Source organism: Hemibagrus wyckioides, linkage group LG13 (assembly GCF_019097595.1).
Source record: "Hemibagrus wyckioides isolate EC202008001 linkage group LG13, SWU_Hwy_1.0, whole genome shotgun sequence".
NCBI lineage: Eukaryota > Metazoa > Chordata > Actinopteri > Siluriformes > Bagridae > Hemibagrus > Hemibagrus wyckioides.
The window spans coordinates 23,544,850-23,562,583 of NC_080722.1; the positions used below are offsets into that span (position 1 = coordinate 23,544,850).

A 17,734-nucleotide genomic window follows, 5' to 3' on the forward strand; every position below is an offset into this window, starting at 1 on the left:
TGTGCATCATCTTTAGTAGAGGCTTCCTTCTGGGAAAACAGCCATGTAGACCAATTTGATGCAGTGTGCGGCGTATGGCCTGAGCACTGACAGGCTGACCCCCCCACCCCTTCAACCTCTTCAGCAATGCTGGCAGCACTCATGCGTCTATTTCCCAAAGACAACCTCTGGATATGACGCTGAGCACATGCATTTAACTTCTTTGGTGGACCATGGTAAAACCGCTGTATAGTCTTGCCCACCGTGCTGCAGCTCAGTTTCAGGGTCTTGGCAATCTTCTTATAGCTTAGGCCATCTTTATGTAGAGCAACAATTCTTTTTTTTCAGATCCTCAGAGAGTTCTTTGCCATGAGGTGCCATGTTGAACTTCCAGTGACCAGTATGAGAGAGTGTGAGAGCGATAACACCAAATTTAACACACCTGATCCCCATTCACACCTGAGACCTTGTAACACTAACGAGTCGCATGACACCAGGGAGGGTAAATGGCTAATTGGGGCCCAATTTGGACATTTCCACTTAGGGGTGTAGTCACTTTTGTTGCCGACGGTTTAGATATTAATGGCTGTGTGTTGAGTTATTTTGAGGGGACAGCAAATTTACACTGTTATACAGGCTGTACACTCACTACTTTACAAAAATGTGAGGGGAGATACTGTACACACATACATACATACAAACACATACATACATACATACATACACACACACACACACACACATACATATATATATATACACACTATATTGCCAAAAGTATTCGCTCACCTGCCTTGACTCGCATATGAACTTAAGTGACATCCCATTCCTAATCCATAGGGTTCAATATGACGTCGGTCCACCCTTTGCAGCTATAACAGCTTCAACTCTTCTGGGAAGGCTGTCCACAAGGTTTAGGAGTGTGTTTATGGGAATTTTTGACCATTCTTCCAGAAGCGCATTTGTGAGGTCACACACTGATGTTGGACGAGAAGGCCTGGCTCTCAGTCTCCGCTCTAATTCATCCCAAAGGTGTTCTATCGGGTTGAGGTCAGGACTCTGTGCAGGCCAGTCAAGTTCATCCACACCAGACTCTATCATCCATGTCTTTATGGACCTTGCTTTGTGCACTGGTGCACAGTCATGTTGGAAGAGGAAGGGGCAAGCTCCAAACTGTTCCCACAAAGTTGGGAGCATGGAATTGTCCAAAATGTCTTGGTATGCTGAAGCATTCAGAGTTCCTTTCACTGGAACTAAGGGGCCAAGCCCAGCTCCTGAAAAACAACCCCACACCATAATCCCCCCTCCACCAAACTTTACACTTGGCACAATGCAGTCAGACAAGTACCGTTCTCCAGGCAACCGCCAAACCCAGACTCGTCCATCAGATTGCCAGATGGAGAAGCGCGATTCGTCACTCCAGAGAACGCGTCTCCACTGCTCTAGAGTCCAGTGGCGGTGTGCTTTACACCACTGCATCCGACGCTTTGCATTGCACTTGGTGATGTATGGCTTGGATGCAGCTGCTCGGCCATGGAAACCCATTCCATGAAGCTCTCTGCGCACTGTTCTTGAGCTAATCTGAAGGCCACATGAAGTTTGGAGGTCTGTAGCGATTGACTCTGCAGAAAGTTGGCGACCTCTTCACACTATGCGCCTCAGCATCCGCTGACCCCGCTCCGTCAGTTTACGTGGCCTACCACTTCGTGGCTGAGTTGCTGTCGTTCCCAAACACTTCCACGTTCTTATAATACAGCTGACAGTTGACTGGAATATTTAGGAGCGAGGAAATTTCACGACTGGATTTGTTGCACAGGTGGCATCCTATCACACTGGCATTCACTGAGCTCCTGAGAGCGACCAAATGTTTGTAAAAACAGTCTGCATGCCTAGGTGCTTGATTTTATACACCTGTGGCCATGGAAGTGATTGGAACACCTGATTCTGATTATTTGGATGGGTGAGCGAATACTTTTGGCAGTATAGTGTGTGTCTGTGTGTGTGTGTGTGTGTGTATATATGTAATATATATATATATATATATATATATATATATATATATATATATATATATATTTATATATATATATATATATATATATATATATATATATATATATAAAATTACGTGTGTGTGTATATATAATATATACATATATATATACACACACACATGCAAACATACATACACATTAGGGCTGCAACTAATGATTATTTTGATAATCAATTAATCGGACGATTATTTTTCAGATTAATCGGATAAAATCTAAACACTTTATTTATTAGATGTTTTGCTTATAATAACTATATAAAACCCTAAATCAGGGTATTTATGTGTAAAAGTGTACTTTTATAAAATGCAAAAGCCACATATTGAGTTTAACCTTCTTTAATTTTGACATTTTAAACCTTAAGTAAAACACAAAAGTTTGTCCAGTTTTTGAACAGTAAAGCTTAATTTAAATATCCAAAATATAAATAAACACTTCTGTGAAGTGGGTCCTTGATGGAAGAATGGTTCCATCCTGGGTTGAGGATGCTAATAATTTTTTTTTAAATCCTTCATCTTCCACCATTGACAGTGGTAGCATGCCAGTAAGCAACATACTCAAGATGGCATTGGTTATAGTGGCTGCTTGTAGAGGAGTGCATGGGGGATTTCTCCTTTAAACAAATTCACTCATGCTGAGTTGTTTCTTTCTTAAAAAAACATGGTGAAGCAATTTGTGTAAATCAATATTTTTATTGTTTTTAATGATAATTGCAGATGGCAAGTTGACAACCATGCTTAAAAAATCAATATAAAATATAATGCAACATTTCTGTTATACATTTTGTTCAGTTGTGAAGATATGCAGCAAGCTAACAGGCTTGATTAAAAAGAAATTGGTGCACAAATGCATAAGCATTCACTGAAAACCACAGCAGTTATTAAAAACATTAATATTTTACTGCTGCTATTATTTGCTGCTTTTAGATTTAGTGTTTGACTTTGCATCCTTTTAATTTGAGCTATTCCATGGTAGCGCCATCACTATGTTGCGAGCGAAGTGATTGCGCAACCACCTGATGCTTGCGAGTCGCAGCAGAACAGATCTTGTGCGACTGTTCGAAGTTAGCAAACAAACATTTCACACAATAGCACTTAATTAAACTATAACATTTTCACATGATGAGGAAATACTGTTTTTGTGCTGTTTCACCGTCATCCGTGACACCAGTTTGTTTTCTTTTCATGTGCTCGTGCATGACTGTAGTACTTCCATGCCACACAAGCTCAGCTTTGCATAACTTGCAGGTTAGAGTCTTCTTTGTTGCATTTAATATAAAATGCTCCCATGCATTGGATGACTTGGGACGCACACTTCTTCCTGCTGCCGGTTGATCTGCACTCCACTATTTGGCAAGCGGCTGTGTTATCTTACCGTCACGCTCCCCCGTTATATGAGCAGCCCAACTAATCGATAATGGCAATCATTAACAATGAATTTGATTATCGATTTTATCAATTAGTTGTTGCAGCTCTAATACACATACATACACACATACACACGCACACACACACACACACACACACATTGTCGGACGGTGGAAGGAATACTTGGATCTCCTCAATCCCACTGACACGCCTAGATTCATCCATTCCCCAAGCTGAAGTCACTGAGGTAGTCCAGCAGCTCCTCGATGGCAAGGCACCGCCTAAGTCTCTGAATGTTGTGGGACTGTCTTTGCTGACACGTCTCTGCAACATAGCGTGGCAGTCAGGGACAGTGCCTCTGGACTGGGGTGGTGGTCCCTCTTTTTAAGGAGGGGGATCGGAGGGTGTGTTCCAACTATAGGGGGATATAGATCAGAAGGAACAATGCGCTTTTTGTCCTAGTCGTGGAACACTGGACTAGCTCTATACCCTCCACAGGGTGCTTGAGGGTTCATGGGAGTTTGCCCAACCAGTCCACATGTGTTTTGTGGAGTTGGAGAAGGCATCCGACCGTGTCCCTCATGGCATTCTGTGGGAGGTGCTTTGGGAGTATGGGGTCTGTGGCCCTCTGTTAAGGGCTGTTCGGTCTCTGTATGACTGGAGCAGGAGCTTGGTTCACATTGCCGGCTGTAAGTCAGACCTGTTCCCAGTGCACGTTGGACTCTGGCAGGGCTGTCCTTTGTCACCGGTTCTATTCATTATTTTTATGGACAGAATTTCTAGGCGCAGCCGGGGGATGGAGGGAGTCCGGTTTGGGGACAACAGGATCTCATCTCTGCTTTTGCCAGGACTTACAGCATGCACTGGGGCGGTGCGAAGTGGCTGGGATGAGAATCAGCACCTCCAAATCCGTGGCCATGGTTCTCGACCGGAAAAAGGTGGTTTGTCCCCTCCAGGTTGGAGGGGTGTTCCTCCCTCAAGTGGAGGAGTTTAAGTATCTCTGGGTTTTGTTAACGAGTGAGGGAAGGATGGAGCCTGAGATTGACAGATGGATTGGTGCAGCGGCAGCAGCAATGCGGTCTATGTACTGGTCTGTTGTGGTGAAGGAGCTGAGCCGAAAGCCGAAGCTCTTGATTTACCAGTCAATCTACGTTCCTACTCTCACTTATGGTCATGAGCTTTGGGTCATGACCGAAAGGACAAGATCCCGGATTCAGGCGACCAAAATGAGTTTCCTTCATAAGGTGGCGGGGCATTCCATTAGAGATAGGGTAAGCCGGGAGGAGCTCGGAGTAGAGCCGCTGCTCGTCCATATCGAAAGGGGCCAGTTGAGGTGGCTTGGCCATCTGTTTCAGATGCCTCCTGGACATCTCCCAGGGGAGGTGTTCGGGCATGCCCCACCGGGAAGAGACCACGGGGAAGACCCAGGACACGCTGGAGGGACTATGTCTCTCGGCTGACCTGGGAACGCCTTGGAATTCCCCCGGAAGAGTTGGAGGAAGTGGCTAGGGAGAGGGAAGTCTGGGCATCTCTGACTTGATGACAATGACATGACATTACACATTTCAAACACACATCATAAATATAAGTATCCACTATCAGATTTGAGTCTTGAATCAGTGACTCAGGCCCTGTTTTTCTGAAGCTAGGATAGAGTTTGTTCTCATTTGCTCTCGAGCCTTTACTAGATCAGAGACCTATAATTATCTCCTCTTCCTTAATGAGGTGGGACAGTCCTTTCTACCATGAAACAAACAATACACACAAACAGTGATAAGAGGGTAATTGTATAGTACTGGGGAGTGTGTGCGCGTGTCTGCCGTGTGTGTCAGTCTGTCTGTCTGTTTCGTGTGCGTCTGTGCCTGCATCTGTCTGCGTGTGTCTGTCTGTGTGTGCGTGTCTGTCTGTCTGTCTGTCTGTGTGCGTGTCTGTCTGTGTGTGTCTGCCTCTGTGTGCGCGCGTGCGTCTATCTGTGTGTACGTGTGTGTCTGTCTGTGTGTGCATGTGCATCCGCCTGTCTGTGTGCGCGCGCATCTGTCTGTGTGTGCGCGCGTGTCTGTCTTTGTGCTGCTATATTAATGGGAACAGCTGGGTCATTTAGATAAAGAGAATGGACTTAGAGGAATGTGTGGCTATAGATTGTGGCCTGGAGAGACAACTGAAGCTCGGACAGAAGTGCAGCTACAAATCCCATGTTTATATCAATGCATATGTTCCAGTGTGAGTTAATCCTATAGCAACTAGCAACTTAAACGTGGACATGTGTGGGGATATCTGTTTGAAAATTTTGGAAGGAGACTAAAGCATCAGTATAAAAGCTTTAAGTTTGCCAGTGTGGGAAGGTATACAGGACTGAGGACTTTGCAGTTCTTGTATTAACTTCAGTGGAGAGAAAACAAAATTGGCTGTGTTAGTGATGACAGTCACTTATATTCCATAGCAGTATAGAGCAAATTGCGGTAGGATGAATGGAATAAAACCTTTAAAACACACACACTGGCTTGCTGCAGAAGAGTCTGAACTGTAGTTCAAATGGCTGCCAGCATGCCCACATTAACATTAAATCTTGATTGATGACAGCTTGAACCGTCTGTCAGGTGGAAGGTGTGAAACTGACTTAACATTGCTGCTGTGTTAGCCGCTAGCACGCTTGAGCCTAACTTGGCAGCAAATAATTATGAGAGCCGAGTTCCCCAACCAGCCTTCTGTGTCTGCTCTCACCCTCAGGAGTTTTGCATTGAGTATTTAATTAGGTTTGGTGTGAGCAAGGGATGTGTGCACAGCTCTGGAGGAAAAGGAAAACTGGGATTAGATGGAGGGGTAATTAAGTCATCTTAATCAACATGCTGCAAATTAACCAGAAAAACAATTCCCCACTTCCATGGAGTTCTGTCTTGTTACAATAAAGAAAGAGGACGGCCTTTGTTTGTTTTCTAGGTTGCAGATATTTCTTTTCTGTAGCTGTATTCGACTAACTCAAGACTCGTTTGTGATCTCAGCATGCTTTAGCACTTTCTTCCTGCTCTGGTTTCCATGGTTACCTCAAGGCCTGCTATGATGTTGGTTTATTCTAGTTGTTTGTGTGTGGGGTGAGAAATCCTCACCTTTTTTACACAGACACACACACACCCCCTGAAACCTCTCTTACCATTTAAAGGTGTAACTTGACCACTCAGTCGGTGGGGAGAAGGTAGTTATGTTTTAGATCTCTTCCTTTCAGTAAGATGAGGCTGTCCATTAACCCCACACACTTGTGTTCAAAGGCCATACTGTTATTTGAGTCGGAGTATATTCACAAGAATAAGAGTAAGGAAGAAACATTTGGCTACTGGGTATGGTGTGATGTGTCCCAGACACAATGCAAAGTAACCCTTTACAGTTTTCTATAACACCGTACCCAGAAGTGTTTTATTTATCTAGTACCACAATTTTAATCGGAATTACTCATTTTTTGTATTTATTAATAGACATGTTATGATAACCATCATGTCTCCAAATTGTGTTTACTTTACCTTGTTTTTTTCTTGTTTTTTTTACTTGTTTTGGGCTCTATTCTCCAAGTTAGCCCATGGACACACAACATAAGATCGTCACACTTTACTCAGAGTACTCACCACTCTAATTCCTGTTTTCAACTGGCCTCTGGAGCGGTGGTGGTGGTGTGTGTGTTATGATCAGTGACAAATGGTGCAGCACAGGGAGCATGGTCCTGTGAAATTATGCACCCAGACCAGGAATACCTCAGTGTCAGTGCCAACCCTTTTATTTACCCTGAGAATCCACCTCTGCCATCATCCTCTTTGCTTATATTCCACCTCAGCCCAACACAGACACCGCTTCCCACAGGGACTGCTACAAACATTGAATCCAGATGCAGTGCTGCAGATTATCTTATTATTTATTGTTAGTTATTATTTAACAAGGCTAACTTGGGGGAAAAAAAAGTCATGCTAGATTTCTGTCAGTAAATAACCTGCAGTTCACGAGGAAAAAGGTTGCTGGATCACAGTGTTGCACACAACACAGGGACTGCTAAAAGGCAATAAAAACACTGCCACTTAGTAAGTCAGAGCACACTACCATTTTACTACTGACGAAATATAAACAGAGGTTGTGAAGGGAAGATCCTGTAACCCAGGAGGTGTGGCACTGGACTGACCAATCATGAGCCATGCTAAGGGATGCATGGGAGGACGCAGACTGGAAGATGTTCCACTGCAGCTCTGATGACATCAGTGAGTTTACAGCAGCAGTGCTCAGTTATCCAGAGTTTCTGATAGGAGAGCATACGCTCTGAAAAGGTTTTTCCCAGATCCGTGCAGAAAGCCCTGAACAAGCACAGGGCTGCAGACCAACAACATGGACGAATACAAAGCAGCATCCTACAACCTGAGGAAAATGGTAAAGAAAATACAGGAACAAGATTGAGACCTAGTACCATCAGGCAGAATGCAGGAGTCTGTGGCAGAGCAAATTGTCATAGAAGAATAAAACTCCACCATAAATGCTACCTCCATAGCTGAGACTTATATACATAACACATTTTGTTCACCGGCTGAGGTTAGCAGCACCAGCACAGATGAGCAAAACTGTGAGTTTAAGCCAAGCTAAGGTTTATTTCAGAACAGAATATGAGGAAGCTACTATACAAACTACACACCAGTGCATCCCTGGACGTCTGTTAACCACCTAGCACCATCACCATTTTAACCTAACCCTAAAGATGTTCCAACATGTTTTCAAATCATTCTTATTCCCAAAACTCCGCCCTGCCTTCCTGAACGTCCAGCGTCCTGTTGCACTCACTTTAATGGTGTGACAATGGGGAGACTCTTTTCAAAAATATTAAATATAACTGTTTTCCCACAGAAAACCCTTTTTTGTCTTAATCCGTTTATGCAGATCATCCACCTAACATCCTGCTGTTACCCTTAGAAATGGTGATATGTTAGTTAACAAGTGCATTAATATAAATTTCAGCTGGCACTCTGTAAGAGGTGCTGTTAAAGAAATGAATGATAATTTCTGACTGATTAGAACTATTACTGAGTACAGATATAATAAAGCTCATATAAGGGTTAAGTCTATTTCACAGTAGCAACGTCACTGGGATTTTGATTGTGGTGTAGTAAATAATTAAGGCGAAATTAATTATGAGGAAGGATAAAATGAGGAAAAATGAGGTTTTTGCACTTTGTAGTCATACAAATTATACTTTCCCATTAGAATACAGGGTCCTTTCTTTGTGTGATTTAATTGGGAACAATGCAAGTAAAACCCCAACAGGCCGCAGCACCCTAAAATAACGAGCCACTTTGTATTTGCGATCCTTTTTCAGCGTATGCAGAGAGAAGCTCAATGCATTTTAGTACAATCTTTAAACCCTAGTGGATTTAAAATGGCAGCAAATGAAATCTTATTTGTAATTTGTTTGAAAGGTTTTGGCTCTTTTTCCAGTCACTCAGAAGCCTGCAAATCTCATGTGTTCACATCACTGGTGATGAACAGAGAGGTTTTTTGCAGGATGGTGTGGTGGTCTAGTGTCTTTCTACAGCTCCATGTCTCCAGTTACAGAAGATAATTGAGGTTTTGCTTCTGAACAGCAAATGGGGAAGGTTGCATATTCTTAAAGAAATGCATTCATTCTGCTAGTTTCAGCAGGTTTCTGTTCCTTTGTTAGACGCTTGAACCTAAATCCATCAGTGATAGCATGCAGGGCTAGTCTGTCATCATTAACATGACGGCATCCTCCTCCAACACCAGCCCTCACCTGGATATTTTGTGTGTGTGTGTGTGTGTGTGTGTGTGTGTGTGTGTGTGTCAAAAAGAGAAACAGACCTTCAGCATGTTTCCATGGGAACAAAAGTGCATGTATCATCACTGCGGGTACGGGGTGGAAGTATCTGATTGGATAAGCCATGCTTTACATTACACAAACTTCCCACATCAATCTGATGACTGAAACTAATGAATAATGCATATCACTCCTGAGTGACGGTATAATACTAGTTAATCAGTAAGCAACCATTATCTTTACAAAATGTGTTGAAGGATATTTATTTCCTGACACTCACAGGAGTGTGTTCCTGTATCTCTATGCAATTATTCTTAATTTTTTTATGGCCTTGTGAATTTGTTGTGGTGATTGATGATGCAGTGTTTCAAGTGTTTGTTTAACAAGAACTGGAAAAAAAAAACAAGAATGGAAACCAAGCTTCTTTTTAATGCTTTGTTTTCTCCTATTCTCTCCCTCAGCTATAGACCTTTTGTATGGAGGCATATACTGTTTTGTGTGCCAAGACTACATATATGATAAAGATATGGAACAGATTGCCAAAGAAGAACAAAGGAAAGCATGGAAATTGCAAGGTAATGGCTTTTGCAGATCCCTTACGCCGGCCTTTGGCTTGCATAATGTGATGTGGCTTGGTTAAGAAATTACTATACTTTCCTCTTAAGAAATTACTATGCAATGAAGCAGCACTTCGGAGTGGAGTGCGTGTCTGCTTATCACTAATGTCTGTATGCACTCAGCACTGACTTATAGTAAATAAGTTGATGACATTCTGTGTGGTGCCAATTTTTTAAATAATAACCTTTTATCAGTGTTAAAATAGTGCATGTTTAGAGACGAACCTGATTGTTCAGATCGGCCTCAGCCGGAACGTAGCACAGTGTTGGAGGTGCCTGTGATATGCTATGTGCTGTAATACCTGAACATGCCAGATGTGTCTTACTGACCTCCACTGTCATATTGAATTTTAGGAATCGGAGAGAAATATTCGACGTGGGAACCTACTAAGAGAGAACTGGAGCTGCTGCGACACAACCCTAAACGGCGGAAGATAACCGCAAACTGCACCATAGGTTAGTGCTCAGTTTCCCATAAACCTCTCTGTGTGTAGGATTGAGGGTGAGGTCTGTGCCTCTCCTTACATACACTCTCCACAGTGCACTGGCAGTGTGTGCCTCACAGTCTGTACAGTTCACTGCAGCTTAATCTCCTCAAATTAGTTTTCACTCCGGTTGTATGTGAGGAGATTGCAGAACACATAAAGTCTCAAATCACCTCCTTTACTGGGCTTCCAATCCTGTGAGAGAGACACACACACAGCTCTCCCTCCCCCTCTCAATCCGTCCTGGAATAATTTATTAAAAAAAACGCATGCAGACTGTGAATTGGGAAGCTGGATATGATTATCCTGAAATGAAAAAACATGCCCTCAGGCATGTAAATGTACACACATTGTGACAAATGTTGTAGCAAATATTCAAGATGTGTCTGTCCTACGGCAAAATGTCATATTTTTCCTTAAAAAAAAAAATCTCTGAAGCAGCAATCCTTAAACTGGGGGCCACATGATCAAGCAGGTCAATGATGGCTGTGGTGTAGATACTGAGTCACAAACTCAACTCGGATAACAAGGCCTCATCGCTTGTGCTCTCATTGCTTCACCTTCAATAATTTTTCCATAAAAAAATTCTGTTTCTTGCTGAATTTTAAGTCAAATTTTTGAATACATATTTTAATAATCTTTATAATATTTAAAAAAAAAAAAAACTTTCAGGCAGATGCATGCTGTTTTGATTCCTTGAGTTGGTCTTTTCCAGAAAATAGAAAGCTATTTTATTCTTAAACTGCAAAAGATGTAAACCTGAAGTGAACAGCTGCTTGCCTTCTTTATTTTTGTGTAGTTTTTCTTTCTTTTTTTCCCCCGCCTCTCTATCTTCCCACACAGATGTTCGCTGTTGGACAGCCTTGTTCTCTGTCCTTCTGTCTCTCTGCTTTAACTAGACTGGAAGCGAGCGAGTGAGCAGGTGTCTGTTGTGTGTAGATTTGGAGTGAGGCCACGTTTATGCTCTCAGCAGGAGCCTGGCCTTCTGGCCGGCCTGAGCCTTAGTTCAAACCCAGCAGGTTTAAGGGGCATCACTTAGGGACTTAAAAATAAATTATGCAGTCCAAGAACTCCAAGGGAAGCATGTGTCCATTCCTCCTCTCTGTCTCTTTGTCTCTCTGTCCCAGGTCTGAGGGGTTTGATAAACCTGGGCAACACATGCTTTATGAATTGCATTGTCCAGGCTCTGACTCACACCCCGCTGCTGAGGGACTTCTTCCTGTCGGACAGACACAAGTGTGAGATGCAGGCCAACTCCTGCCTTGTGTGTGAGATGTCCCAGCTTTTTCAGGAGGTGAGATACAGGTGGTTGTTTGTTTGTTTGTTTTTGTCTTTACTTTGAAGCTGATCTGCACTGTACACAGAGTTATGGAATAGTCTTCACTGAGAAGATAATGCTGCCTTTAAACTTGGCCCAAAATACACAACCACAGAGGACAGACTTTTGGCAGCACCCTTTATCAGATAAGCATCATGATTTCAGAAACCAAGTTTCAGCATAGATGATAGCATGCACATGCTTGAGGGAAAGTTGGCTATGAAGAGAGCTCCCACTATTGTGATGAGATGCACATAAATAGCATTATACAAATTGAAATATAAAGATGGCCCTGTATTAATGTAACCCAAAATCTTTTTTTGCTATGATTGCTCAAACCACTCAACAGAACATCAGAAACCTGTAACATAGACAGATTGTTCACAAAATGCAGTAAAATGTGCATGTTGTTTTAATATTGTAGGCTTTCGTGATGAGGCCTCTATAGCCATAACAATCGATAGATGATCAGTTCAATCCTTTACTAATCCATACAGACAACTTTACAGCATTTGGCACAGGCCCTTATTTAGAGCAGCCTACAGAAGTGAATGGATATTACATTTTACATTTATCTAGTTCATACTACTGATCAGTGGAAGAACCTTATTTAGCTCACAACCTTCAGATCAGAGGTCCAGTGCAATAACCACAGAGCTACCCAACTAACATACCACACTTCCAGAGACTCGCACATCTTGTCACGTCACTTTCACACTCACTTTTCTCATCTTTAGCACTGCAGCTATGTGTGGCCCATTTATGCTAGCTTAAGTACCAAGAAAATAATACACAATTGTTTGCAGAGTAAATTTATCACAAAAGTACAGAGCTCTTACCTTTGTCTTGTAAAATCAGCCAAACTCTGACCTGAAGAATAGTGAAAGTTATATTGCCAAAACTTGGCTTCTAAAGTATGTGAAGATTAAAGGCAAATTGACTGCCTGAAAGTGTGTAGATGAAAACAGATAAGAATCTTAGTCTTGTTCTCCCAGTTCTACTCGGGTCATCGCTCTCCCCACATTCCCTTTCGGCTGCTGCACCTGGTTTGGACACACGCACGTCACCTGGCTGGGTACGAGCAACAGGATGCACACGAGTTCCTCATTGCAGCGTTAGATGTACTGCACCGTCATTGCAAAGGTAACACACACACAAACACACAGAGGAAGGTTGATTCCTGATCAACAGGTTTCAGCTGAGTGTACTGCTGAGTGTTGCTCAGTTATGTGTTTTATGGTTTACTGAGGTATTATTATTATTCTGCAATTAGGGAATGTCAAAAGTCATTTTGCTGTGTCAGTATTACCTATGCTTTCAGTCGCTCCTATTAAATATGCCTCAAGGTAATCCTACATGTATTTAGATGAATTACTATAGTCATTCACAGCTCCAAGAAATGGCTTGAGAGAATTTGTCATTGTATAACTGCATACAACAAAATTTGGATGCTCCTGTCGTGTTAAGTAAAAGACACAATGATGTCAAGAGTGCAAAAAAGACCAAAACTGACTGATTCTGCATGAATTGGGGCCACAAAGCTGGGAGCATGAAATTGTCCAAAATGTCTTGGTATGCTGAAGCATTAAGAGTTGTATGAGACTGAGAAAAAAAAAAAAAAAAAAAAAAAATATATATATATATATATGTGTGTATATGTATATATATATATATATATATATATATATATATATATATATATATATATATATATATATATGTGTATATGTATATGTATATATATATATATGTGTATATGTATATGTATATATATATATGTATATGTATGTGTGTATGTATATATAAAAAAAAATATATAAAAAATGTTGTTGTCCAGAACACTAATGCACAGGTAGAAAAATATGGCTATTAAAATGAGCAACTTAAATGCCAGGAAATATTTCTGCTGATTTAAGACCTTTTAGGTATGCAGTATTAACGATATGACTTCCTGAATTCCTCGTCCAAATTTATGTGCCATATTGAAATTTCATGTTTCATGTTCATATTCTGTGATTTACATGCAGTCACTGTGCCACTAATTTCTGGGTTACAATATAAACTCTGCGGTGAGGAAGCACAAGACCTGTTTCTAGGAGAGAGTGAAAAATGTAGGAAACAGAGATACTTCTCTCTGTGTTTCATACACTCAGAAGACATGAGACAGAAAATAATCTGTGAAAATGGAAAGAGGGGTGAGGTCTGGCCTTGTTTCTTTTATACCAGGCAGTCGTGGGGTGGAAGACAAGACAAAATAATTTTTAGAAGAATATGAAATGCTTCCTCATCCGTCTCTCCTGTGCTGTGACTCAGAAAGGGATGGGCTTTTCTGCAGTGTTCGGTAACTGCACTTTGTAACTGCACTTTGTGTCTGCATACATTCATGTGCTGCACTGATTGACCACCAAGGGGATGACAATGGGAAGAAGGCCAACAACCCCAATCACTGCAACTGCATCATTGACCAAATCTTCACCGGAGGCTTGCAGTCAGACGTCACATGTCAAGTCTGCCAGTAAGGCACTTTGTGTCTGTGTCTGTCCGTCCGTGTGTCTGTGTGTTCATTGTTGTGTCTGTGTGTTCCTCTGTGTGTCAGTGTGTTCGTCCGTGTGTCTGTCCATCTGGGGGGGTGTTTTTTTTTTTTTTTTTTTTTTTGTGTATTGGGGCATGTCTGTGTCTGGGAAGGTTCATCTGTGTGTTTGGGGGTGGGGTTGGAAGTGTGTGTGTGTGTGGGGAGGTGCGTGTTCGTGCGTGTGTGTGTGGTGGGGTGGGGGTGGGGTTGTTGGGTGTGTGTGTGCACGATATCTTAGATCTTCTATGTTATCTAACTATGCATCATGTAATAATTTTTTAACAGATTTACTTTCACAAAGAGCAAAAAAAATTTCTTATCAGAATCTATTTCTAAAGCTGGGATTTTACAGTGCTGCTGCTTTTTCAGTTGCTCCTTTAAGTTGCGTTTCATTATAACACGTGTAAGTTGCTACGAAAATTGTCCTTAAAGGTTATTAAAAGAAAATTGTTTTAAAATGACAGAAAACATTCACAATGTATGTACAAATTTTTACAACAATTATTTTGCAAATAAATCAAACGATTATTTCTGTGGAGAATCCTGTAGAGATGCACAGGGCTATCAGAGTCCACTTATAAATGTCCATGCATAGAAGCAGGCATGTGTACTGTATTAGATTCACTATACTGCTAATCAGAAATGCACACCACTGTTCATTTGTTTAAGATGAAAGAAGAAAGATGAGTAAAATATGTTCAACTTTTTGTATGTCCAAACATTTTGGGCTTGTTTCAGAGCTTTTTGCCGGTTTTTAAGTTAAGTAATTCGGGTGGGAATTTTGCCGAAACTTGCCAACTCTCAGTACAAGCTGTTTCTTGTAACAAAGTTAACAAAGACAAATGAACTTCAGTCAGTATCCGTGTTTGTACTCATTTAAGGTACATTATCTGTTCAGTCTGAATAATGAGGACGTATTTGGTTACATTTCTACTGTGTGTGTGTGTACAGAACACGAAAATAATCAACTATAGAGTGTATTGTGTAAGTCTAGACCTAAGCAGAGATACTGTTATCCCAAAGTTGATTATTTTCTAGTAACATGTAATTGTTTATTTCTCCTATACCACAGCAGTTTCGCAACAGTTTCAATATTTGAATTTATTACAATACATTTGTTTAAATGTATAGCATCTATAACCCTTCACCAGCTTCTCTTTTAAAAACGTACATCTTGACATGTTAAAAAGAAACCAGAAAGTGCACTCAGACTTTCCTGTGGCTGAAAACTTACAATTACAAAGCACTGACACTGGAGATGTTTCCACAAACGTTGCATGTTTGTAAATAATACATTTCTAAATCAGTTTATTAGACTTGGATTATGAGTGTCTGCCACATACGCCCTTTTCAATCAGATGCTAGAAACAGAAGCTGTAACTTATTAGATGGAGCTCATTAATATCCACTTGTGACTGGAATTAGAGATGGCACTAGTATCAGAGCTGCTTATGGAGAAATTCTGAATATTGTGTATAATTACACTGTGATGCCACCTGGTGTTCAAAAGTTTCAATTCAGCAACATAATTCCTTTTCCATTTTTTGCTCACAGCTCGTTGGTCTTGTCCAGGGGTAGGCAAGTTCGGTCCTAGAGAGCCGTAGTCCTGCAGATTTCAGCTCCATCCCTGAAAAAAAAACTCACCTGCCTGTAGCCGTAAGCCTAGTTCACACTACAGGATTTTAAGCCCGATTTAAGCACGATTTGCAAATTAACGAGCTCGCCGACAGATCGGGCTGTGATCGTGGGAAAATCAGCAGGTGATCAGCGCTCGGCAATCTTTGTGTGAACTACTCAACGACGCATCAAAGAGGCTCGCTGGTGCATCGCTGACACCTCGCAGACAAAATCCAGATATCTGGCATGTTAAATATTTGGGACGGTCGGCCGACTCGACATCACATGGTGTCAATTGTAGCTACGACCTCCAGCCAATGAGAGAGCAAGTCAACAGGTTGAGGTCACCGGAAGAAAAGCAGCAGAGTTGTTGTCAGATCGTGTGGTGTGTGACCCCCTCTTGTGGATCATTTACGAAGCGTCACGTAGTGTGAACACCACAAGGACAAAAAGACATACAGTGAAGTCATGTAGTCTGAACAGCAAAGCGATCTGCCGACGGTTAAAGTCTTGTAGTGTGAACTAGCCTTTAGTAATCCTGAAGACCTTGATTAGCTTGTTCAGGTGTGTTTGATTAGGATTGGAGCTGAAACCTGCAGGACTGCGGCTCTCTTGGACTGAACTTGCCTACCCCTGGTCTAGTCAAAGTATAAGTAAATATTAAGATCCTTTAGTTTAACACTTTTTATCCTTCTTATAGTGGTGTATCGACAACAATAGACCCATTCTGGGACATCAGTTTAGACCTTCCGGGTTCGTCCACGCCGTTCTGGCCACTCAGTCCCGGCTCTGATGGGAGCGTGGTGAACGGAGAGAGTCATCCAAATGGAGCTACCACACTAACGGACTGCTTACGCAGGTACACACACACACATTCTCACATCCATCCATCATCATCCATCCACTCAGCTGTACTCACAACCATAATAAAAGTTATAATCTGATCTAGAATGAGTAAAATTTTTAAGATGTGTAGTTTTATCAAATTATCATTGCAGATACTGGTTAGAATGGTTCTACGTTGTAAGTGTGTAATTTGAGGTTTTCACAGCAACATATCTTCACCTGTTATTTCACTTAACTATAGTATGTCTATACTATAGTAGTTATAATCTCACTATTATTAAATTACAGATCTAGACGTACTGTGGTGAGTCAGATTGCAATTTTTATTGGATCTTGTGTAATCTCATGTCGCTACAATACGTCTAGAGCTATAATCTCACTCACTACACCACCTCTGTAGCTCGAATCTCATTCACTTCACCACATCTACTGCCATAATCTCAGCTGCAACAACTTGTCTACAGATACAGTCTCAATTACTTCAACACGTACAACTATAATCTCACTTGTTACAATATGTCTATAGCCATAATCTCTCTCCAAACCTCGCTGGATTTAACACACGAATTTAACTATAGCCATAATCTCACTGCAGCATGTGTATAGCCATATTCCCACACAACAAGTATTTAGGTAGAATTTCACTACTTTTACAGATGTTTCACATGTTTACAGCTATAATCTCATTATAACCATTATATAGTTATAATCTCACTTACTACAACATCTCTAGAGCTAGAATCTAACTACAGTCTGTTCAGTCACTCGCTTTAATGCACAGATGGCCATAATCTCACTTCTGCCAAAAACTCATTAAAACATTTGTGCAATCTAATCATGTCTGAGCTCCACACCAGGTAAATACTCTGGCATGTATACCTGTGCTGCAGATTCACACGACCCGAGCACTTGGGGAGCAGTGCCAAAATCAAATGCAGCGGTTGCCATAGTTACCAGGAGTCCACCAAGCAGCTGACAATGAAGAGGCTCCCCATTGTGGCATGCTTTCACCTCAAAGTGAGTGCGTGTTGGTTGTTTGTCTGTTTATGCTTTCCTGACTTTAAAAAAAATCGTAATAATAACAATAA

The 17,734-nt window shown here is 41.5% G+C and overlaps 1 protein-coding gene across 2 annotated transcripts in view; it reads left to right on the plus strand.

Annotated features, from left to right (window-relative positions):
• The window catches only part of usp22 (ubiquitin specific peptidase 22), a 44,404-nt gene that overhangs the window by 11,264 nt on the left and 15,406 nt on the right, over positions 1-17,734 (plus strand). The window contains exons 1-8 of one of the 2 annotated variants that reach the window (XM_058405689.1): positions 1,671-1,939; positions 9,653-9,766; positions 10,163-10,264; positions 11,421-11,587; positions 12,607-12,754; positions 14,021-14,126; positions 16,501-16,659; positions 17,537-17,663. In XM_058405689.1, coding sequence (XP_058261672.1) covers positions 1,936-1,939; positions 9,653-9,766; positions 10,163-10,264; positions 11,421-11,587; positions 12,607-12,754; positions 14,021-14,126; positions 16,501-16,659; positions 17,537-17,663 — 927 coding nt within the window. In that variant the 5' untranslated portion in view covers positions 1,671-1,935. Of the gene's footprint in view, positions 1-1,670; positions 1,940-9,652; positions 9,767-10,162; positions 10,265-11,420; positions 11,588-12,606; positions 12,755-14,020; positions 14,127-16,500; positions 16,660-17,536; positions 17,664-17,734 lie in introns of those variants that run through there. The other variant, XM_058405688.1, reaches the window with a different exon arrangement.